This window comes from Dendropsophus ebraccatus, chromosome 2 (assembly GCF_027789765.1).
Source record: "Dendropsophus ebraccatus isolate aDenEbr1 chromosome 2, aDenEbr1.pat, whole genome shotgun sequence".
Classification (NCBI taxonomy): domain Eukaryota; kingdom Metazoa; phylum Chordata; class Amphibia; order Anura; family Hylidae; genus Dendropsophus; species Dendropsophus ebraccatus.
Genome location: NC_091455.1, coordinates 72,204,561 through 72,230,188, shown reverse-complemented (window position 1 = coordinate 72,230,188; position 25,628 = coordinate 72,204,561). Strand labels below are relative to the sequence as shown.

At 41.0% G+C, this 25,628-nt stretch overlaps 1 protein-coding gene across 4 annotated transcripts in view; it reads right to left on the bottom strand.

Annotated features, from left to right (window-relative positions):
• PTPRM (protein tyrosine phosphatase receptor type M) overlaps positions 1-25,628 on the bottom strand; it is a 597,029-nt gene that overhangs the window by 430,858 nt on the left and 140,543 nt on the right. For all 4 annotated transcript variants that reach the window (XM_069957755.1, XM_069957756.1, XM_069957757.1 and 1 more), the window contains exon 2: positions 23,295-23,417. In XM_069957755.1, coding sequence (XP_069813856.1) covers positions 23,295-23,417 — 123 coding nt within the window. The remainder of the gene's footprint in view (positions 1-23,294; positions 23,418-25,628) is intronic.

Genomic DNA, 25,628 nt, shown 5'->3' with positions numbered 1-25,628 from the left:
TACAGTTAATATTAAATTACCAAGACAGCAAAAATAGTCCTTTATGTTACTTACAAAATGACTAGAGTAAATAGCATAATGATTTATATTTATTTACTAAGCTTAAACCCTTACTAACAATTTCTTTATTGAGAAATGGTTCCAGTGAGAGTCAGTCAGTGGAAAAGCACTTGTTACTTGCTATATAGTGTTATACATCTCTTAACAAGGAGTTTTATGAATCAAGAGGGCAGGTTTTTAATAAACCATCTGCAGTTTAATGGAGACTTTATTGTGCAAATGAGCCAAAATTTAGTGTTGAATTGTAGGGGACTGTTTGGTAACAGCTGTGCTTGGACAGGCAGCTATAGGAACACTGCCGACCTCCGTACACCAGTGATGATGTTTTATCATATGAGACCCCTGCAGCTTGTACAGTCATGCATTAGCATGACACGTCATTGCTGGAGGTCAGGAGTGGGAGACAAAAAAAAAGTTTACACAAGTTTTCTCGGCGGAGAAAAACGGAACCTAATAAGTAATAAGCCTAGACTAGACAATCTAAGTTCATAACCCATGCTGTTTGAAAATCTGTCTCTGTTACTTTCCAGCAAGACCGCACCCTCTTTTTTTAGTAAAAGGTGTCTAAAATATACAGAAAATGTAAAAAAGTCATGTAAGTAAGTTTTTATGGAGCAATTAAAGAAATTATGGCTATCTACGAGCAGCTTTCTATAGCACACTGTGGTGTGCTACATGTTCTGCACTGCTCCTTATCTGTTGCAGGGTAAGGTACTTATCTGGACACCAGGTGAGGGAAACTATTTTATTTTACTGTACACTGTGTGTATGTACGGCACCTCGAAGGAGCCCCTGTCCTCTGGACATAAAGCGATTCCAGCAGCTTTTTCTGACTTTGCAAGAACCCTTCTTTTATTGTAATTTGTTTTTATATTGAAAAGACATTTCAGATGCTTGGGAACCAATACTAGTTTTTTTTAGAGTTATGACTTCTATCTACAACGTTCTCCGCTTACAATAGCTCTCCTGGGACTAATCTATAGCTGAAACTCAAGGGACCACTGTTAGGCTATGTTCACGAAACGTTTTTTTTTTCCAGCTCTGTATAAAATGACGTCTGTCATTTTGAGTCTAAAATAACGGACGTCATTTAGCAGCCTGGCCTTCCCTTAGTACAATGACAGCTGTTGGTACATTATTCTAGTTTGGAGTTACTGATTGGCCTTTGGGTGCGGCTTAATTGAAAAGTACATTGAATTTAATAGTAAAAACGGAGAAAGAACGGAGACAAAAGAAAAACTGTGTGTGAACAACTAATAAAAAACGCCCGCTGTTTGCAAAAGACGTCCGAAAATAATGATCATGTTCATTATTTTGACATCCGTGGTAAAAACCTCCGTTATTCAATACATTGTGTGCATTGGACGTCCGTCTTCCCATTGACCTCGATGCATTGCAATTGCATTCAATTAAATCATGGTAAAACTGATGTTTTTTTTAAATAAAAAATTGGCTGCCTTTTCTCTATTTTTGACATTGTGTGAACATAGCCTATATTTGTATGACACCTACTCCTCCATTTAAATTGTGTCTCCCCAGAATAGAGTAAAAAGGATTCTTAATACTATTTATATCATATAAATAACATCTTGATTATAAGTAACGAGTCTAATAACTCATGCCAAATGTGAGAAGGAAATAAAAGCACCAGGTGTGAGAACAATTAAGAGATAATAGAAAACCTGAGATGCCCCAAGTGCAATCAGAAAAATCTAATAAACATGACAGGAGGTTTGACTGGTCGTGACAGGTTAAGTTACTACAAGACATTGGCTAATATGAGGGGCACTGAGGTCATTGGTCTAGACAAGCTTTAGTATAAGATGGGTAGAGACAGATGGAAAACTTCAAGCATATAATTAACAGATGCTCTAAATATATAATATAGATGTAAGGTGAAGTCACACACTTCATCAGAGCATAATTCAAGCTGCGGTGCCTGCAGATACCTGTGCCACATAAGAGAACAGCAGAATTATAGAAGAGATGTTCTGGGATCTTAGCTGTATAACAATGTAATAGATGCTTTACTATACAAATATATGCCTTTACATAGTACATAGGCACCTTGACTGTTGGAGGGGTGTCTGACTTGGATTTATAAATCATTGTCCATCATCATTTATAAATCATCGTCCACTGAATGTATTGTTGGTATAATTTAAATCAGTAAAATAAGAAAAGCTTATATGACTATTGACAGTGCTTTAATGTAACACAGTACAGCCACACATTATTGGTGCTGCAAGCTCTAATCTAATCTTGTTATTTTTTCATAATAAGTGTTTGTAAAGCCCCTATTACACGTAACGATTATCGTTTAAAAAATAGCTAAAACGATCAAAATGAACAAATATCTGTCCTTGTAATAACACTCATCGATGAATGAAAAATAGTTAATTTTGGTCTTTCAATGTGTTGGAAAATTAGCGTTGGTAGTTCGCCGATCGTTCTATAATGTTCGCCGATCGTTCGATAATGATGTAAAAGTGATCGTTCATAACAGTAATCAGTGAATGTTATAACCTCAGAATCGTTCGCTAAAAAATAGCTAGTTATCGCTAGTAAACTATTGTTATAGCGAATCTTTAAACGATAATCTCTACGTGTAATATGGCACTGTTCACACTAGTGATGAAATTGTCCCTGTTTCTAATGGAGCTATCACTGCAATGATGAATCCATTATCTGATGTACCCAACAAGATGCTTATGTGCAGTGTCCCACCACGGGTGTTTCTAGTTTAGGCACCTGTCACAAATGCCTTGTACTTTAGAGTAGTGTGGTGATAAAGGTGTATGTAAGTTTCACCACTAGATGTCACGATGTATGTATTGCACAGCTCTAGTCACTATAGAGTTACATTATAGAGTCTTATTATGTGGTTCTGTGCACCAATGAGAGATGTTCTTTTCTTCCTACCTATCTCTATTCTTCACCACTCACACGGACTGTTACACACCCTGTAGGAAGTAGTCACATGGGGAGAGGAAGTGTAGTGTCAATTAGTTTCCCTCTGATTCTCTGGGTAGTAGGACAAACACAGACCAGGCACCCCTACTGTACTTAGCCAGGGCCTGGCTCTGCCAGGTTGCCTGTCCGGGACAGATCAGCTGCAACCCTTATAGACAAGATGCAGTGCTAAACAGCTAAGGAGGACAAGTCAGAGAACACCCCAACCCATGTCGCAAACCTCTCTTAAAGGAGCAGGGCGGTATCCTAGACAGAGGAACTGACCCACATAAAACAAAGCTACCGTATAAAGGTTTACATTCTCTATCTCGCAGCACAGGTGAATCGGAAAACTTCGGACACTTAGCTATACTCAGGTAACCAAGACTAAGGCTTGTTTCATCCTCGTAGGACGGGTAACCCAAAATTGCAGGGCACAAGTATTCTCTTCTTCACAAGTATTCTTCTCCAAGTATTTTTCCATACAAGTTCCGGCATAGCACATTACTACACTGGGTTGGGGCTCTCCCGACAAGCTCCTCTCCACTGTTCTGAACTCTTCTACTCTACTCAACTGAACCAGCACTGTTACTTTACCTCATCACTTCAGCATCTCTCAGAACAGATTCAGTGAACTCGGGTCTCTATCTCAGAAGTCAACAGTTGCACCACTATCCTGTATTGTAAGAGACTTTTAGTAAAGATCATTTCATTTATTCTTCTGGTAATAATGGCACCAGCACCCATACACGCAGGCTACACCATCCTTGGATAATTTTTCCCTTTCTGTGGGTGGCGGTATCAACAGTCCGGGTGGGTCAACTTTCTACTCTGGACCACCATGATAAGGGCCCACCGACCATTGGGGATCCGTATAGCCAGCCACTAAACAAAACAGGTACACCACCACACCTGTGTGCTGACTTACTGTCACAACAGTACCATCACTGGCTGAGCTATACGCCAACCACCTACATAACATCATCCCGGCGGTTGGGCACTAACACAGGTGCAACCATCACATATGGACCAGTCAGTGTTCCGGTAATTCTTATGGTAAGTCATCAAAGTAACAAAAAGCTTAATAAGTGCCCCATTAGAACTTGATATTATTTAAGTTTACCAATATTTCATTCCAATTACTGTAGCCAAGGGAACAAGTTACAGAATATTCTAGTCTGCCTGTCAAAGCCCATTCTTGAATGACAACTGACTACAAGATTTATGATGCAAAGTACAATAAAGACAGCTCGCCACTTTTAGGGTAGCTTTACACTACTGTATTGCAGCGGATTTGATGGTGCCGATCCGCGGCAGTTCTGATCTAAGTAACTGAACACAGATCAAATCTGCACCATCAAATCTGCTGCAGATCCTGTATGTGTGAATGCACCTATAATGATATTTGGGTGCACCTGTGCACAGACCCTCCACATGGTGAAGGCAGCCAGTATACGAATGATGGGGGAGATTGATCAAACTGGTGTAAAGTGAAACTGGCTCAGTTGCCCCTCGCAACCAATCAGATTCCACTTTTCATTCCTCACAGACTTTGGAAAATGAAAGGTGGAATCTGATTGGTTGCTAGGGGCAACTAAGACAATTCTACCCTATACCATTTTGATAAATCTCCCCTGATACATCCATGTTTAGCTTTGAGGATTCACAATAAAACATATATAGTGAATCTTGTTTAAAAAAAAGCACAATCCATATGTATAAAAAAAAATGCCATAATCTGACATGTTTAGCTTAAGCCCGGCCGATTATCGGCCATTATGGCCAATATTCACTTTGTGTAATAAAAGGCAACGATCAGCCGACATGCACAATATCAGCTGATCATTGTCTTTCAACATTTAGAAAGACAAGCGACGATGGCAACGGTCGTAACTAACGACTATCATCTCGTGTAATATAGTGAGCGATTTCAGGTTAACGATAAACAATATTGTTTGCAAATGTTTATCGTTAATAATCACTTTGTCTAGTATACATACACTGTATACAGTATATAAAGTAACAGCTGTGTATAACAGACCATCTATGATGTCCTGTTAAACTGAAGTTCCTTATAAAGTCTGAAGTTTATAAAATAACCTCATACACTGCAGAACGTGCACTTGTCTTGCAGAACTTGGCATGGAAATCAACAGACTTCTAAGCAGTATTGTTAAGCTGGCACTTACTCTCTATTTGGATATGCCCTAAGGCATGCATCATATAAACTTTATGTCTTTGTGGCTTCATGAAAAAAATATTAGCCCTGAGAATCTTAGCCAAGGATGTAATATGTATATAAACTAAATAATGAGGTGATAAAGCTAGATGAATGATTTTACAACCCAAACTATTAGATGCCAAAATCCTGTATTAATGATAGCACGGGGCTGGTAAGGTTGACTAATCATACAATGGAGTAAGACACTATTTATTGCAGCACAACTGACTAGTCTCTGGCACATTGTGGCCACAAACGTCATTTTGAAAGAAAATATATACATGATAGAAAATTTACAATTGTTGCTGGATATGGAGGATTTTTGTATTTTAGTTGCTGACAAGCCTAGTTGTGGCTACATTGTTCTTCTTACAGGTAAAAGGAACAAGAATGCTCATTGTTATGTGGTATCTATTCACAGATATTTTACCCCCTGCAGTAGCTTCCATAAAATATCACCTGAAAGTTAGCGGACTTGTAGTAGGCTGTTCTTCTTTACAGGGATAAAGGGCCGTTAAGCTTTGAAAACTCTTTCTTACAAACACTAGTATTGAAACTCATTTTTACAAACACTAGTACTGAATTCTAAGATGACAGAGGGCAAGGGACAGGGACAGCATTTCAGGACGCCCATGTCTTGGCAAGAGAAGAAAGTGATATAAAAGAGTGTCTCTCACTCTGGAGGACTCGTCCTGTCCTGTATGCCACACTTTTGAATTGATTTGAATGGACACTCTGTTAAAAGATGTATTCACCTGTGGTGGAGCTACAGAGAAACCAAACACTTAGGCTGGGCTCATACTGTGTTTTTGCAATCCGTTTTTTATCCGTTTTATGCAACAACAAAAAACAACACAGATGAAAAAAAGGATGCATTTGTGTGCATCCGTTTTGATCTGTTTCCCGGCGTGCTCAGTGTCCTGCTTTGAGTGAATGAGAGGGCACTTGCTCCTCTGCTGCCGCTCTCCACTCGAAGAAATGACATGTCACAGCGGAGGAGTGTGAACCCTCTCATTCACTCAAAGCTCTCCACTGCGGAATTCCGCCATTCTTGCTCAGTGTGAACGAGGCCTAAAGCCAATTGGTATGGAAGTTTTTTCCGCTTTTTATCAAGAGACCTTTCTAACATGGAGGGTTTGCCAAAGCAGGTCTGTCTGGTTTCATTGCAGTGTTTTTGTGTGGTATGAAGAAAAGTACAATATACTGCACGTTCTCTCCACATCAAATCTGATGAAAATACTCAGATTACTCAGATACTCAGAATCTGACTGGAGCGTTAATGGAGCCTTATATTGTTTAAAGGGGTTATCCAGTGCTATAAAAACATGGCCACTTTCTTCCAGAGACAACATGACTCTTGTCTCCAGTTCAGCTGGGATTTGTAATTAAAGCGACTCTGTACCCACAATCTGACCCCCCCCCCCACAAAACCACTCGTACCTTCAGATAGCTGCTTTTAATCCAAGATCTGTCCTGGGGTCCGTTCAGCAGGTGATGCAGTTATTGTCCTAAAAAACAACTTTAAAACTTGCAGCCCGTGCCAAACGGGAGTATCTGTGCCCTAACTTTGCACTACCCCTCCGTCCTTCCTCCACACCCTCTTCATCATTAGGAATGCCCCTGGAACATTTTCTCCATGCTGAACACTGCACAGCTGCTTAACGATCCAGCCCATGTGGCGGGCTGACACAGGTGGGGAATAGGAGGCAATCTGCCTGGAGCATTGCGTGGAGCCCCAGATCGAGGAAGATTATCAGTGGTTTTGTATGTCTTCCATTTTCTAATTATTGCTCCCACAGTTGATTTCTTCACTCCAAGCTGGTTGCCTATTGCAGATTCAGTCTTCCCAGCTTGGTGCAGGGCTACAATTTTGTTTCTGGTGTCCTTTGACAGCTCTTTGGTCTTCACCATAGTGGAGTTTGGAGTCTGACTGTTTGAGGGTGTGCACAGGTGTCTTTTTATACTGATAACAAGTTTAAACAGGTGCCATTACTACAGGTAAAGAGTGGAGGAAAGAGAAGACTCTTAAAGAAGAAGTTACAGGTCTGTGAGAGCCAGAAATCTTGATTGTTTGTAGGTGACCAAATACTTATTTTCCACCATAATTTGCAAATATATTCTTACAAAATCAGACAATGTGATTTTCGGGATTTGTTTTCTCATTTTGTCTCTCATAGTTGAGGTCTACCTATGATGTAAATTACAGACGCCTCTCATCTTGCACTATTGGTGACTGACTAAATACTTTTTTTCCCCACGGTATATGAGGGTGCCTTCACACGTACCGGATCCACAGCAGATTTCATGTTGCGGGTTTGCAGCGAAATCCGCTGCAGATCCTGGTACTGTGAAGGTCTATGGGTTACATATCTGCAGCAGAATTTTCATTCTGCTGCGGATATGGAACCCGGCCCCTTTAACCCCCGCAGTCCTGGCCCGGAGCATACATCACCTGGTCCAGGCTCCTGCTTGCTTCGGGGCCTCCCAGCATCAACTGGCGGTCAGCCAATTAGTGCGCTGCCCTACCGCAGCGCACTGATTGGCTGTCCGCCGGGAGATGCCGGCGCAAGCAGGAGCCTGGAGCAGGTGATGCATGCTCCAGGGCTGCCCCCGGCCTGAAGCACACATTACCTGCTCAGCGCTGTGTGAATCTCCCGGCTCCTCACCAGCCAACCAGTGCAAGGCAGCACTGATTGGCTGATGAGGAGAGAGGGCAGCCAGGAGCCTCACATAGCCGCCCTGTCGAGCAGGTAATGTATGCTTTGGGCCGGACTGTGGGCGGCCGGGGGTTAAAGGGGCCGGGTCCCATATCTGCAGTGGAATGAAAATCCACAGATATCCTTTGCGGATCCAGTACATGTGAAGGCACCTTAAGAGTGATTAGGAAGCTGACAAACCCTAGTCAGAAAACAAACCTAATTACGACACCTTTTCGACAAACTTTAACACATAATCACAGTTTTTTTTTATAACTGTACCAGATAAATATAAGGTTCTGTCATGTATACAAGTCTGGGTATTCTTAGCCCCCCCATTCAAAGAAATCAATGTACAAATTGTATAAATGGATAAGCAATAATGTCATTGGTATTATACAATATATTCGTATACTATATGCCATAACTAACAAAAATCCAGTATTGTTACTATCATAATTTTTCTGCTACCTGTTGCATTCCTGCTGATTTCAACAAAAAAAGCCATGGGCATGTCAGGGTCTACATGAGGAAGTATCACTCTCTGCTTGGAGTTGTTTGGGTTTCTGTACTAATAACATCCATATTTCTAACAGATCAATTACAAAAAGCAATTGCTCCTACCAAGAGCTTTGGAAAATGGGGAAAGTGGATGATTTTAATTTTTAGTACAGGTGGGGTTTAAAATAAATAAATAAATAAATAAATAAAGTTATAAGTCGTAAGCCTGAGTCATACTCCCTCAACCAACCCCTGCTGTAAGAGTATGTTATGGGTTGGGAGAAGTTAAAACAAGTCACCAGCTTTTTGCTTTTTGCTGACAGAAACACAGGTACAGGAATGCATGGCATGTCACGGCTTATCACTTTTGCCTTGAAACGCTTTGTTGCTATCCAACCAGGAGCAACATCTGCATGGAGATTGCATGTTCTTCCAGTGTTTACATGACTTTCCTCTGAGTACACCAATTTCATTCCACACTCCACAAACATACTGGCAAGTATCTGAAGGCAGCAGAACGTGGCAATACAGGCCATGTGTCACTTACTTTTTTCTAGCAGTAATTTGTATAAAATTACTATTTATTAGCTGCAGCACAAACCAATCATGTCACTGACTGGCAGCTTGACATGACCTCATGTCACTGACTGGCAACTTTCTCCCTATACAGTGTACAGGAAGAAAGCTGTCCATCAGCAGCTCATAAATACTGAGAGGATAACCATGCTCAGCTTCCATTGCAGCTGATATACAGTGATGGTATAAACATTATTGCATAAAAAAGTAAGTGGCACAATGCTGAAAAGACAGTCACTGTCCCTACTTTCTTTTGTCCTTAGATATGGAAGCATAAATCTGGTAACAGAACTGATTAATTTTATAATGGTCCTACTGTATATGTGCTTGATAAAAAAGAAGTCAGACTGTGTGTCCCGCTGGGAAGAGATGTTTCCAGTGTTATTAATCTCTGTACAGTGCTATAGAATAAGTTGGCGCTATATAGCCAATCAGGAAATAAATGTCTAGTGAAATGAATAATATAAATCTCAGCAGGTCCTCAGCTTGGTGGATTGCTGTCTCACTATTTGGACATGCTGACCAGGAAACACGTTCACAATATCTTTGACATACACAGCATGGATTGCCAGTGATACTGAAAGGAAATGATTAAAAAGTTCCTAACTCCACTAATGTCACACAAACTTTTGTAGAACTGATAATGAGCAGAATTAAGATAGGGTTCCATTCAACAATGCATGCAGCTGGCACAGGGTGGCACATGAATGCGTGTCTGAGTTAAGTGGAAGCGAAGGGCATAGTTTCCACTTGTCACCTTCTAAAAATGACTTGAAAGGCAATTTTTTTTTTTTCGGTTTCCTGCTGTGCTTTGTCCATGGCAACAGCAGCATTTCATTATGCTGACAAATTACATTTGGCCATTTGCAGATTCTATGACTTCAACTGGTTTCTCTTAGTCTACAAGTATGATTATTACCCTTACAGTGGTAATTCAGTAACACATGACACATTGTAAAGATTGTACAAAAAAATCTAAAGTTTAGGATTTCTACTTTTAATCCCAGACCCCTAACTTTTACTCTATGATCTAATGTCTCTTTACACACCAGCTAAAAACAGTAAGTTATGCACAATATTAAAGGAAATCTGTCAGCACCCTGTCCCTACCAGGGCTGCTGACAGCATGAATTAGATGGCAGCTCACCAGTTAGCCGGGTACCTTTGCCTTAGGTGACGGTGGAGGAGATGCTGCACAACTGAATATCTTCCATTGTTATCAAATGTCAAAGAGGAGTCGTGGTGAAATGCTTGTGTCGCACTTGGGCACACCTCACCACTCTTCCCTCTTTTCATGAGTATTCAGTTGGGGCTGGCCTCCACTTTTGCTCGCACCATCTCCCATGTTTGTGCATGCACCAGTATGAAAACGGCCACATGCTTCAGGTCTTCAGTGATCATGCAGGTGCGAAACACAGATACACACGTGCTGATTGTCTCAACTGAGGGCATTGGCTACATTCCTCTTGCAGTGTACAGCGCCTACACGAGCGGCAATAACAAGATGCACAAGGCTTGTGATCTCACTAGCGCATGTGCGAACATGGAAGATGGAGCGAGCACAAGTGGAGGCCAGCCACCACTGAATATTCATGGAGAAAAGGGAGGAGGACAGAGTGGTCAGGTGGGCCAAAGTGTGTCACTTTCAGCGTTTCACCAAGACTCCACTTTGACTTTTTGGTTACAGAAGAAGAAATAAAATTATGCAGCATCTCCACTGAGAACTAAGGCAAAAGGAACCTGCTAACCAGTGAGCTGCCACCTAATGCACAATGTCAGAACCTTTTTTTCAGCTTGTACGTGGTATTACAATTCAGATGTATTAACTATAATGGAACTGGGCAGCAATACCACACCCAAACTGTGGATAAGAATAGTGTTTCTTCTGGGAGAAAGCAGCTATGTTTTTCTAAGCCTGATAACCCCTCTATTACATAAAATGCACACATAACCTCACTTTATGATTAAATCCTACACGGCAGCCACAGGGGCTTCCCAGGGCTAATTGCCAAAGGATAGAGAAACTGAAACCATAGCAGTCAGCTAATAGCTTAGGCAATGCTCTCAAAGATGGGGGTTGTCAAGGTAGGGAAAATTAAAAACAACACACATTGCATAGTTTGTAAAATTGTAAATAGATACACATCCATTTAGTTTAGCCTATTATTCTGCAATGTAGATCAAGAAGGCAAAATGTAAGAAAAAAAAAAAAGAGGCCCATTGTCCTAAATCCCCAGGTCATTGACACTTCTCCTGAGTCAAGTAATTCTAATTTGTAATAATATTCTTCTGAAATAAGGCTTCTGAACTCTTCTATCAATAAGGAACCCCTGTCTGTGCTGATGTAGAAACCTTTTTATTTTCTCTACAGGTAGAGGATGTCCTCTTCTTATATATACAGAGCTGGGTTTAAATTGGTCATGGATGTAAGGACCTTTCACATACTGTATTTATACACAGTCATTAGTCAAATGTTGTAATTTTGATTTTAAAAAGACAACAGTTTTTAAATATGACATATTTTCCAAGCTGTAATATAGTAGATAATGAATCAAGCTCAGTGACTGCCTTATAATAAGCCGGCTAACAGCAGAAATGGATGTGTAGAAAAGTAACTTTTCCAAAGAAACAAGAAGTAGAAACAAGAAACTATGAAGTAGTTCTACTTGAAGGAGAACCTAAGACCACATGCTGCACCCAAGTACCCATTAAGGGAATGCTTAAGGTTTATAGAAATAACTTGGCATGCTTGGCACGGCACACAACATGGAGCTCAGCGGTCTAGATGTCTGGAGTGAATACGACTTGTTCCTTCAACACTGCGGCTTCCTTAATCATTTACTGATGCCAATAAAAACAAGCCCCATCCAATTAGCCATTTAATATCAACCAATTAATCATTCTCCAGGAACGGTATTACCTATGACACCTCAGTATACTTTAAATAAATGAAATTATGGTAATGCAGCTATTATAATGAAGTATTTATGGAGGCACCTGCCCTGATGAAATATAGATTGTAGTGTGCTGTAAAGAATAGGAGGCTTATAAAATGAAGCAATCTTCATAAGTATGAGTTCTTCTAGACATAGCGTAAATGCTCTGGGTCACTCTACATTAGGAGTCGCTGGAACAGTTTACTGTCTTTCAACTGTAGCACCTGTACTGGATTACTTCACCGCTCATTAGAATCTATTACTGAGACACTAAGCAATACACACTTTCACTATTTTAACTTTTCATGACTTTCACACAGTTTCTGAACTACTGCAATGCTAACATGCTACTAACATGCTTTACCCACAAGGGCATATTCAGACAATTGAAAAGGGCTTGTCTTGCAGATTTTATCAATGCTTTCAAAACAGAAAAAAATCACCAGTTTATGAGCAAATAAGTGAATGTTCAAAAACGTTTGACAATTTTACAACTAAATCTATACAAAACCATTATTAAATTCCTTCCAAAATTTTCACATACCTACCCACGTCCTGCTGCTCAGCACTCCGTGCCATTAACTGGCTGAGTAGCAAAGAGCAAGGCCGGGAAGTGGTGAGCCGTGGGACAGAGCACCTTCAGAATAGCGTCAGGGATAGCAGCAGGTGAGTACATTTTTGGATCTTTTTTTTGTTTGTTTTATCAGCCCTGCCTGACAACCAGTCACCAGACAACTCTTTAAACTTCAAACTCCTTAAACGCTAGGACTAAGGCTGGATACACATGATCTGTGCTCGCTCTGTGATGCATGGATGAAACAGTCCAGTACAGGGATTCACTCTGCGGGTCAAGGAGTGAGCATGGATAGTGTGAATCCAGCTAAAGGCCAACAATTATGGATTAACTGCATATTTTCAGTAAAAGAAAAACTGCAACTCTTCTGGACCACACAAAATTGTGCAGATTGTGGTTTACATGCAAAGAATAAAAAAAAATAAATGCTAAGGAATTAAAAAAATTTTAGCTGTGGATTCTGCTCTAGATCTGCAGCATTTCCACAATAAATAATAATTTGCAATGCTGATGAATACAATATTCCCACAAATCCACAGTAATCCATTCTGGAAGCACAGACATATATATGAAAGTCACCAGGTGTCTCCTTGACCTAACAGCTGTCTAACGGTGTCAGCAGTTTGAAACGTGAAATACAGCTGACAGATTCCCTTTAACCACTTGGCACCCTGAGATCACATTACAGTAAGTTAATAAGGTGATGGAGGGAGCTAACCTGTCTAACCGCATATACTATATATATATATATATATATATAGTACTCACAAAAAGTGTATATTTGGCCTGCATGTAAAATTTATGGAAACTGTAAAAAGTTCACACTACAATGATATTATATAATGAAAGTAGGGCTTTTAAGTAGAAGCTTGCAACGGTGATTTCCTAATCACACATGATTTATTGAAACAAAAGTCAGAGAGAGAGTGAGAGAGAACACTGTATATTGTGATTTTTATTATTATTATTATTATTATTATTATTATTATTATTATTATTATTATTATTTTACTTCAGGACAACCACTGTGACTGTGATTCGAAAATACGATAGCTTGAGTCCGTAAAATCTGAAGCTAATATAATCAATACTCTATTTATTTCTAGGAGTAACCTTGGACAATACTAGCCAACAAAAAAACAATATAACTATATATTATTATATGATTAATTTTATAAACTTTTCAGATAAATTCTTACGGACTACATGACGAAAATAGGAGCAGCCGTCTGGTATTTCATTACATCTTCTGAGGTTAAGAAAAACAATATCACGCAGAGGTCTCAGCTCATTAAACTGACAATGATTTGACAAGCCAATATAAGCGATCGCAAACAAGCCGTCGTCATTATCTCAGACAGGCAGGAGCACTGTCAATCACAACCTTGGGATGCAGTCACATATCCCTGGTCCATAAACCCAGGTGCTGGTATTTCATCATCAAAGGAAAGTGCTAGGAGCCCTTTATCAAAGACAATAAGCTGCAGCCTTACATGTTTTCAGGTAACGGCTGATGTAATTTCATCTCTGGACCTTTTGATTTTTACTTGAATTGTATTTTTATTCATCTCATCGCATTACTGGTTAATACATTTATAAATGCATTAAAGGGGTAGTGCGGCGGTAAAGAATTATTCACAGAATAACACACATTACAAAGTTATACAACTTTGTAATGTATGTTATGTCTGTGAATAGCCCCCTTCCCCGTGTCCCACCACCCCCACCCGTGTACCCTGAAGTGTGGTGCGCTATACATACCTGTCACGTGCCGACTCGTCTCCGATCTTCAGTCATTGAAGTCATCTTCGGACGGCCGGGCTGAATCCCTCCGACCGTCCTGAGTGCCGGCCCCCCTCTGCCGCGTCATCGGCTGCTCAGCCGCGATTGGCTGAGCCAAACTGTGCTCAGCCAATCACGGCTGAGCAGCCGATGACGCGGCAGAGGGGGGCCGGCACTCAGGACGGTCGGAGGGATTTGGCCGGGGGAGGGAGCCATTCACAGACATAACATACATTACAAAGTTGTATAACTTTGTAATGTGTGTTATTCTGTGAATAATTCTTTACCGCCGCACTACCCCTTTAAAGGAGAAGTCCCACAAACCTAAAAGAAACAGGCAGGCGGGGGGTGCAGGTACATAATAAATGAAGTATTCTTGCCTGTCCCTTTGACAGGAATCTGATAGCCACCGTCCTCCTGCAGCTCCTGCTGCTGCTGCTGGATTGCCACTCAGCCAATCAGTGACTGGGATGGGACACCACTGCAGCCACTGACTGGCAGCGTGGGCAATCCATCAGCAGGACCATGACTTTTCAGCAGAAGCAGCTGGGTATGTGACATTCCCATATACCTGCCAAAAATGACATTGTGCGGCTGTCGGGGAGACTCGAGAACGGCGCTAAAGTGTTACTGTCATTTGTACTCTCACTTTTAACATGTCTGATGAAACCCACTGCAATCCTGAAATACAGCCGGGGTAGTTCCCACAATGCACCTCACTCCATGGCTGGCAGAACATCCAATTCTATATAGACTATAATGAAGTAAAGGGGTTGCATTTGATTGTCAACTAGGAGAATGCACACTCTGCCACACACTCCCCTGTATCTTAACATAGAACATACCTAGCATAGGCACTCCAAATAAGGCTTTATAGCAGGCACTAGAACATGGTGGGAGCAGTAGTATATAGGGGCTCAAGTCCCAGCCTCCGAGCTGGAATGGGGCAGAGACTTCAGACCCTCCTTCTGAGCAAAGCTGACTAGCAGCGATGTTTGCCAGTTAGCCATCACAGAGAAGCAGAACAGCTGAGCGCCACAACTAGGGAGTGATGCGGCTCTAGATGCAATGCTGGTAACTAAGGACGCTGTTGGCGTGTCCTCGCGGCCAGCGGCACACTCTGCCACTGACACGTGCTAGTGTCAGGAGCCGGGAGCACCGGTTCCTGAAAGCGACCCACTGAGATCAATAACTTTTGTCATGTCTGATGATGTGTAAAAAGTTACTTCACGACAGGAAAGCTTTAAGTATTGCAACATAGGGTCACGTCAAATCCAGCAGTTCCGTATCTTTTTCAAACTTAACAGGCCATGACGGTAGGTGTTTATTTCCCCTCTGTTTTGTGCTCAGATGATTCTGATAAATATTCTATAATCCTGCCAATACTCCTCAATGCTACAATAGTCAAGTAAATATCTCAATAGACCACAAATAAAGAAAGTGAAGGACAACTCAAGAAAATAACTCAAAACACAATTAAAAACATTTAAAGACAAGAGCATAAATGACACTGGCTGTCAGCGAGGCGTCTATGAGGAGAGTTGGACGATAGGAAATAATAAGACAATTAACCTTCAATCTCCAAAAGAAAGTAAGGTTTCCCTTCATATTACCAAGGGATGGGGAATCAGCAGAATTCCATCAGTTGAAAAACTATAATTTTGATCATGACTGGACAGCCAAAGCGCTTCAGCTGTTCAGCCATGATGCTTATTGTAGTTTTGCCACAGCTAAAGGGCCATTGGCTTCCCATGTCTGCTTTAACCCATTAAGGATTGGCCTATCTGGTCCTCTAAGAGTACTATTACATGGCCCGATGGGAGCCCGATAATAAATGTAAACGAGCGCTGATCTGCTATATCGGCACTCGTTTACTGGGCCTATTACACGGCCTGATAATCATTTAACAGGGGCTGCATGGACATCATTACCGATGTCCTTGCAGCCCTTGCTTAAACTGCATACATTACCTTTCCATGGTCCAGTGCTGGCCCCAGGACCATGACAATGGACCAGATCGATAATTATAGGTCCAAACCTATATCAGCGATCAGCCAATGATTGTTGTCATCGTTTTGTTTATTACACGGAACGAATTGGCCGGATAGGGCCGATTCCGCCAATTATCGTTCCGATAATGCAAAAAGTCTGGCTCGCACAGAGTGTCCATCAATCAAATGACTGCCTTCTTTGAGAGCAGTCAGAGGACATGGAAAACATGGGAGTTCCTGTGTTTAGCCTCTTTTTTCAACCAGCACAAGACCTGTTTTTTAAATTAAGACAAATCGATTTTTACAAAAATTTTTGCAAACAAGAGCTACTTGAAATTGTTCACCATATTATACAGAACGATAGCCGTTAGTTACAATTGTTACAATGATGGTAACAATGATCGTTTACTCCATCTGATCCCAGCAAAAAAACAAATAATGTGCAACTACACTGAACGATTAGTGAACGACTAAGGGTCCATGTACTCAGAAAGATTATCTGACAGATTATCTGCCAAAGATTTGAAGCCAAAGCCAGGAATGGATTTGAAAAGGGGAGAAATCTCAGGCTTTCCTTTATGACCTGTTCTCTATTTATAGTATGTTTCTGGCTTTGGCTTAAATCTTTAGCAGATAATCTGTCAGATAATCTTTCCGTGTAAAAGAACCCTAACAACGATTTTGGTGACAGCACAAAATTAATGATCAACAACACATGGATGATTTCTCATTGGTCGTTTGATTGTTGCCTGCATTTTCACAAATGATTTTCTCTTAAATTGGAGCAATATAACGATTTTTCACACAATAGTCGTCTCATGTAATAGGTTCCCAAGTATAGCTTTGTTTTAAAGCATGATAAAAAAATTTATGTAAATTACAAATATGCTTTATTTCCCAACCCTTGTTGATTTGTTTTTTTGACAGTGAAACTTTAAAGTTAACCCGTCACCTGGAAATTGAGCACCAAGGTGCTGACAGTGTTACATATGTCATGTGAAAAGGGTGCATATATATCTTTCATTTAAGCAAATGTACACTAGGTTCATATTTTTTTCATGAACAAACTGGCGTTGGCCTAAGGATGCTGATGGTGCGGTCCTTTTTTTGAACTGCCCCCGGTTCCCACACACAGCGCCAGTCTGATACTGAGCACTGGCCCAGCATGAAGCACTGGAGGCGGGCCCACCAGGCACCAGTGTGACAAAAACCCCACCCCTCTATGACACTGATCAATTAGAATCAATGGAGCTGAATCACAGAGGGAAGGGGAGATCGGCACCCTGGGGGCCGGCGGGCCCGTCTCCGGTGCTTCATGCTGGGCCAGTGCTCAAGAATAGACAGGCGCCGTGCGTTGGGACTGGGCGTCGGTTCAAGAAAAGGACTGCACCACCAGGTTTGTTCATGTAAAAAACCCATAGCAAAAGGACAGTGTTTAGGAATAGACTGGGGTCGTGAGTGGGGAACGGGGGCGGTGGTTCAAAAAAAGAACCAGTCTGTTCATGTAAAAAGCGAAAGCAATGTACCAATTAGTGCATTCACTTTAAGCTGTCTTTGACTGCAATGTACTAAAAAATACTGTTTTTTGTTGCCAAAGTGCCAAAAAAGTGTGGCCAAGGCAGTGCATAGCTCTAATCAGCCTGGGTCATGCCTATTTGGCACTTTACTGTATCACAGTACATGATATTGTTAAGCACTTCCAGGAGACAGGTTCACTTAAGCTTAATTAGAACAAACTTTTGTTACTGATTACCCCCTATACAAATCACTACGATATGTGGTAGCATTACACTCATAAAAGTAAAAAAAAAGTAATGATAAAAAAAAAGGTAGCAAACATTTGGCTTTTCAAGAAGATTGTTGTCTAGTGCTTCTTCTCAAAAGCATCAACGATGATCAATAAGGAAACTTTCTGAAACTTTTATCTGTAAAGAGATCATGGATCGCCACTGTCAGATGCATTAGTAAAGACATTGATTTGCGCATGAGGTTAGTGTGATGGACTGAAATAATTATAAGTATCTATGTTCTGAGATGAAATATTGACTGACACAATAAAACCAAATGTCACACACTACAGAAACAGACACTGGGGCCTTAGATCCAGTCTACAAAGTTGGAAAGGAACTGCTGTTTATCAGATGATATATTGACATGTTTCACAACTGTGGCTTCATGCTATGCAAAAACCGATATGACACAGCATGCTGGCATGCATCTAGATGATCTCATTTGTTCCGTTTGCGTACTAAAAGCAATTTGTAATCACCGCTATTCCATTTACACGTAATACATAAATGAATAAGTTATTTAGGAAAAAAGGTATGAAAGAAATGGTTCCCACCTATGTGGTAGAACTATTACAACTTACATTAAGCTTAAACAGCAAGATTCCTTATGGTTATGCACAAATGCTACTGTGCCGCGGCAGGACTATCACTGTTAACAGAGGAATACTGTGCCCAGGAGGAGGAGTTGGTAATGAAGGCAACTGACCACCTTGTCCGAGGGCCTTCATCTTGTGACTTTTAAACTGTTGCAAAATACTTCTCCTACCAACTGCCGTAAAGCGGATTTATTGCTGCCGTTTTATTTACATTGGTTAAAGGGGTATTCCAGGTTATTTTGATATTAACTCTACTGATTCCAGGTTCCAGGCGCTGTGTGTGTGCAGGAAAGAAATCTCTCCTGCACACACACAGAGCTCCTGTCAGCTGAGCACGGCTGCTTGCAAAAGGTGCAGAGACCGCCGCAGCACGAGTACACCAGGGGGAGGGGGTGAGTAATCTTTGAATAGGACTGATTACATAGGAAGGGGGGGCCGGGGGGATGATTATACAGGCAGGGGGGCCAGAGGGATGATCATACAGGCAGGGGGGTTGGGGGGATGATTATACAGGCAGGGGGACAGGGGGGATGATTATACAGGCAGGGGGACCGGGGGGATGATTATACAGGCAGGGGGACCGGGGGGATGATTATACAGGCAGGGGGACCGGGGGATGATTATACAGGCAGGGGGACCGGGGGATGATTATACAGGCATGGGGGCCGGGAGGATGATGATACAGGCAGGGGGGCCGGGGGGATGATGATACAGGCAGGGGGGCCAGAGGGATGATCATACAGGCAGGGGGGTTGGGGGGATGATTATACAGGCAGGGGGACCGGGGGATGATTATACAGGCAGGGGGGCCGGGAGGATGATGATACAGGCAGGGGGGCCGGGGGGATGATGATACAGGCAGGGGAGCCCGGGGGATGATGATACAAGCAGGGGGACTGGGGGATCAGGATGATTACACTGGCAGGGGGTGGAGGTGATCTCCTTTCCACTGACAGTCCCGCTCTGGAACAGGGCGTTATGTGACACTTCGTGTGCAGGGAGAGACATTTGTAAGGCTCTGATAGTTTTCTAAGCACATAAATAGCTGGAGGCCAGCTGAGTCGGGGAAGTCACCGCACTTCCGGCCCGGTGACGTCACCGAACCACGTGACTCGTAAAAATTGAGAGCAAGAGACAAAATTTCTAATATAAACCAATCAGACATATTAATTTTATTACAAAACAAATTAGTAGAGTTAATATCAAAATAACCTGGAATACCCCTTTAAATCTGCACCATCAAATACAAAGTAGATGAAGTATGTGTGAACATACCCTCAACATTAAATCCATTTTTAGTTTTAAATAAACTAGTCTGTTTCTCGGTGTTAGGCTGTGTTCCAACAACATTTTTTGTCTGCTGTTTAAAAATAACGTCCATTATTTGGCATTAAATGGCGGTCGTCCAGTGGAAACGCCTATCATTTATATGGTATGTGAACATAGCCTAAGACTAATTCTGTTTATTAAAGTTCTGGCCTCTCGGCACATGCAGGGAGATTGAGTTTAAGGGCTGAAGCCACAGGTTGGAGAGCACCATCTTACATGATTTACAGAGCTTGCTGTACTCACACATTCCACTTTGATATGTCATAAATACATCTTTACCATTACTTCATCTTGCCACATCAAAATGTGTAACAAACTTCCATTTTTTGAGTAAGACTTTTTTTCATTTTCGTATGTTCGTGTAGTCATTGGGACTGACTGATGAAGTGGCAGATATCTGAGTGACACATCCTTGTGCCAAGGGGGGTGCAATGACATTTACTTTACACTGCAGTTGCTGGTTGACGTAAATTATTATTTTTTTTTAAATAAAATCCCTGCCTTTTTTCTAGGGCACAGTAAAGAATATTCATAATTAACTTGACTTTTAATCAGTCTAAATATATTTGATGTCTTAGACATTCATTTCTATAAAAATGACATCTTGCTTCTTTGAGAATATATATACACTGTCTGTTTATCCATCTACCCACATACCTATCAGGACTATAAAGCCAAACTGATGTTATACAGGGTGGTCTAAACTACACAGCCTACTGTTATAGGGAGTGGGTCAGACTACAAACCGAAAGTTTGTTATAGGGGGTGGCCCAGCCAACCGAATCAGAATATTGATGGTCCAGATTACATACAGTATACAGACTGTTGTTACAGGGGGTTGCACATACTATACAGCCAGACTGCAGTAATGGGAGGGGGGGGGGGGGGTCAGACTACAAAGCACAACTTATGTTACAGGGGGTGGCTCATACCACACGGCTAGACTGCTGTTAAAAGGGGTAAACCAAACTGCACAGTGAGACTATAGGGGGATGCTAAATGGAGACAGCACTTGTTTCGGTTATAATTCAGCCTTTCTCATACATGGTTTCAAAGTGCCAAAGTGTTCACTTAAATACAAGTGTCCGTATAACACAGCACTGAAATAATCACAATAACAAAACAAAACATTTTGTGGAGGCTTCAGACGCACTACAAAATTTTACATTTGCTATCGTTGATAGGGTCCCATGAAGTAGAAGGGGTGGTGATAGGATGGCACAACCCAAGAAGAGATAGTAGGGTATATACCCTAGAAAGTTTGGCATCATGGGGTCTGAATTTGGATTTCAAGGTGTAAAATGTTGTGTTCACTTACTCCCATTTTTTTTGTTCATAATGGTTGACACAGAGACTCTTACAGTGAGGATGACATTCCTTTGATCCTGTATGTATATCATCATAATAATATTAAGTGTTGATGATGCTCTGTATGCTACCTATACAAAAATTAATTCTAAAATGTATTCTCTTTTTCTCATATATACAACAGACTTGATGTTTGGGATTGGAAGATCAACAACAGCAAGCCCTATTTCCAACATGGCACCATATTATCTATGAACATGGATATTGATTATTTTTTTGTGATCCAGGATTGCCACCTTATATATTATTTTTTTTAGCCGCCAATAAAACTTTTGGATGGAAAATTTCCTTTGTTTTTGTCTGTCAAGGGTAGCTGAAGACTGGATTTGAACTTTCGGTCTTTGATCTTCTTCACACGTAATAGTAAGACATCACCTGGATGTGAAATGGGTAGGTCAGCAAAAAAAAATAAAAAATCAATTTGTGCCAGAAAGTGCCAAAGACTGTAATTTTCTTCTATTAAAAAATCTAAACGCTTCCAGTACTTATCAGCTGTAAAGGTGTTATTTTTCCAGTAAGCACTTACCTGTGACATTCATTTACTGTAGGTATTTGCCAATACCAAAATGGCTTTCGGGATTCCCATAGACCTTGTGCATCCATGACGTAGTAGCTTGACACATGCGCATTGGCACTCTACACTTGGCGTTTTACACATGGATCTTTGCCATGTTGATGGAACTTGCTGTTAATGTTATGAATACATCTTGCGTTTTTACTACACACGTCACATAATCACGTTGGCAATTAGGAGGTTTAATAATTATAATATCATGACTGGTGCACATCACTATGTATTTTATGATATGATGGATTTATGTAGTTGCTTATACTATATAATTCTGCAATGTTTATATTTATTTGATTAATTGGCACACCTGTTATTGTGATGACTTGACTTCTGAGTTACACAGACACTTTTACTTAAGAAAGCACTTTGGCACTTTGTAACCATGCTACAGAAAGGATAATAAAGTCACTGGTTTTCACGTTCAAGTGCTGTCTTCATTTTGCACCTTTGGATTCTTTCCAGATGTCAGTCCAGTCTGGTGAGACATGCACTGTCTCTCTAAAGTTTTTCTTATAGCTGGTGCAGTTTATACCTACTTTTGTGTTGAGACTGTAAGGGGTTGTCCAAGCTACACAGCCAGGCTGTAGGGTGTGGTCCAGATTACACAGCAAGGCTATGGGGGTTGGTCCAGATTACACAGCAAGTACTCCATTAAGTATAGCAAATATTAATAGATGATTCATGGATTACCAAAGATATTCTGTGCTACGAATGCTGGGGTTTTTTTCTATTAGCTTTTTAAAGAAGTCTACCTGCACTTTGGGTGTTGCTCACACCTCATTTCTAAAGGTTGTTAGGTTGTTTCAAGTCTTCAATTGGCCATTGTACTATATTCCATGGAATAAAAAGTAAAATGGCTTCAAGGAATAAGAAAATATGCACATTGCTCCAAAGGGTCTTGTTCTAAAAAGAATAGGGCAGATTTAAAGACTGCCTGTCATTGGAAAAAAAAACCTTTTGACATGTTACAGAGAAAAATTTTTGATCGCTAGTCAAAATTTTCAATCGGTAGGTGTCTGAGTGTTCAATCAGAAAAACGAGCTAGGAGATGTCAAGGCACAGAACACTCTCTGGGGCCATCTAGGTCAGATGGTCACAGAGCAAGGAGAGGAATGCACTGCAATGCAGATTTCTGGCTTGTTCTCCTTATTGGTGGTGGTCTGAACACACAGACCCTGACTGATCGAAGTTTTTGACATGTCTCTCTGACATGTCAATTTTTTTTCTAATGACAGGTACTCTTTAAGTAAAGGGCCCAACAGGCATTGGAAGTAATATACATTATACTGCATATAGTAAGTAAACTGTAAAAAAAAATTCATTTGTTTTACATTAAAATACTCTGACAAACCTGATGGCATCCAAGAATCTGTATGTTGCCTCCTCAATGTGTTAACCTGCTCCCACTTCAGATCATTGAGTTCCAATTGACTGTAGCCACATGACTGGAACGGCTCATCAAATGTACAGCTGCCTAAAAAGCAGAACAAGCAAGAAATAATGCATTACTTTAAGTGATCAGAACAACTTTATCCTCAGTCCTATATACTATTTTAGTTCTAATGGACAGAAAGTGGCCTGTATCTCACTAATGGATTTAGAAACCACATCATGATGATGTCTGACTATGTTTTGCAATCTCTTTTTTTTTAGTTTCCTGCGCTTTACTCATAGCAAGTAATAAATAGATATATACATAGAAATAGCATTAACTAAAATTATAATGGCCTGTACAGCCAATCAGAGTCTTTAACTATAGCATGCTTTCAGGAAAGACGTGTTTAGTTTAGTAGCCTATTACCTTAAAGTTCTCATTTATGGCAGTTCTTAGTATAGAAAAGGACTAGAAACCTAATAAATTCATGAAGCATATGGCATTATAGATCCTTTGTGTTTGTTATTAATAAAACCAAATCTTATATATATATATATATATATATATATATATATATATATATATATAAAAAAATAGCCCAGAATAACCCCCCTCTTACACTTGGCTACAGTTGTGTCCCTCCTTACCTTTCCTTATGACGCAACATAAACCAAAATGTGTGTAATGAGATGAGCAGTTTCCGAAAAACAAAACGGAACAGATTTTGCGTTACTCTGCTAGAAGATGTATATATGACCACCCATTGGTTGTGTAGTTCTGTGGCCTGTTAATGATTTTCCGAGCATGTTGCAATCAAAATTTATATCCCAGGAAATTGGAAACCTTAAAGGAGAACGCCAGACATAACAAAAAATTTGATAAGTACAGGAGGGGGGGGGAGGGGGGGGGGTTGTACACTTAGCTTAATGTACACAGATCTCTAAAGTGTCATTTTTCTTGCTTCACTGGGGCAGCATTGCGAAAAAGGCTTTAGTGACACACTTTTTGCACTTGAGTCTTTGGGGATGTATGTGTTGTTGTTGGGGACAGCTGTTGTTAGTTTGAACACCCCTCGCAAAAGCCTTGTACTCTAAGGAACAATGTAGTAATGAAGGTGTATGTTTTAGTTTTACCACGAGAGCTCACTGTCTATATACTTGTAACTGTTGCACAGCTGTGGGGAACTAACGGGTATTGTTTTGTTTGTGATCTGCACACCAATGAGAACTGCTATTCTCTTCTACCTATCTCTATCCTCCTTTCTTCTTGCACTCTCTTCTCCACCACTCACAGGAACTGTTACAACCCCTATAGTAAGTTGTCACATGGGGAGAGGAAGTGTAGACCCACATTTAGTTAAGTTATTCTTAGTTTCTCAGAGGGGCAAGACACACAGATCAGGCATCCCTGCTGAGTTTAGCCAGGAGCCTGGCTCTGCCAGGTTCCCTGTCCCGGACAGGCTAGCTTTAGTGTATCCTTATGGAAGACACAGAGACTCTCCTTCTTAAAGCAACACTTTTACCTACAATGCAGTGCAACTAAAGAGAAGACAAGTCAGAGATCACCCCAAACCATGCCGAGAACATCTTAAATACAGTGCAGAACAGTATAATAAAAGCTAGAGGAACAGACCCGGATAGAGCAAAGCAGCTGAGAGCCTACGTACTCTATCGCAACGCAGGTGACACCGGAAAACACTCGGACACTTTGCTCAACTCAGGTAACTAGGACTGGGGCTTGTGTCACACTGATAGGACAGGTAACTAAACACTGCAGGGCAAAAGGTGGTATAATGACAAAGGTCGAAACAAGGGCACAAGTATTCTTCTTCTCAGGTGTTCTTCTCAAGTATTCTTCTTCTTCTAATGACCGGCACAGCACAGTACTACATTGGGTTGGGACTCTCACAACCTACTCCTCTCTACTACTCTGAACTCTCTCTACTCTTCTCAGCATACAACCAAGCCAGCACTGCTATTCTACTTTCTACCTCAACAGTTCTCGGTGCAGATATAGTAAAGTCAATTCTGTATTATATTATTCACTTGAATCATGGAAGATCTATCAGTAAAGAACAAGTTTATTTATTCTACTGGGACTCTTGCACCAGCACCAGCACCTACACACAGGCTACACCGTCCATGGGTCATTTCCCCTTTCCGTGGGTGGCGGTACCGACAGTCCGGGTGGGTCATAACTCCACCTCCGGACCCATCACAACCTGGCAGGTCAACGACCATTGAGGACACGTATAGCCAGCCATAAAAAACTAAAAGCAGGTGTTTCTCCAGACCTGTATGCTGAGTTAGC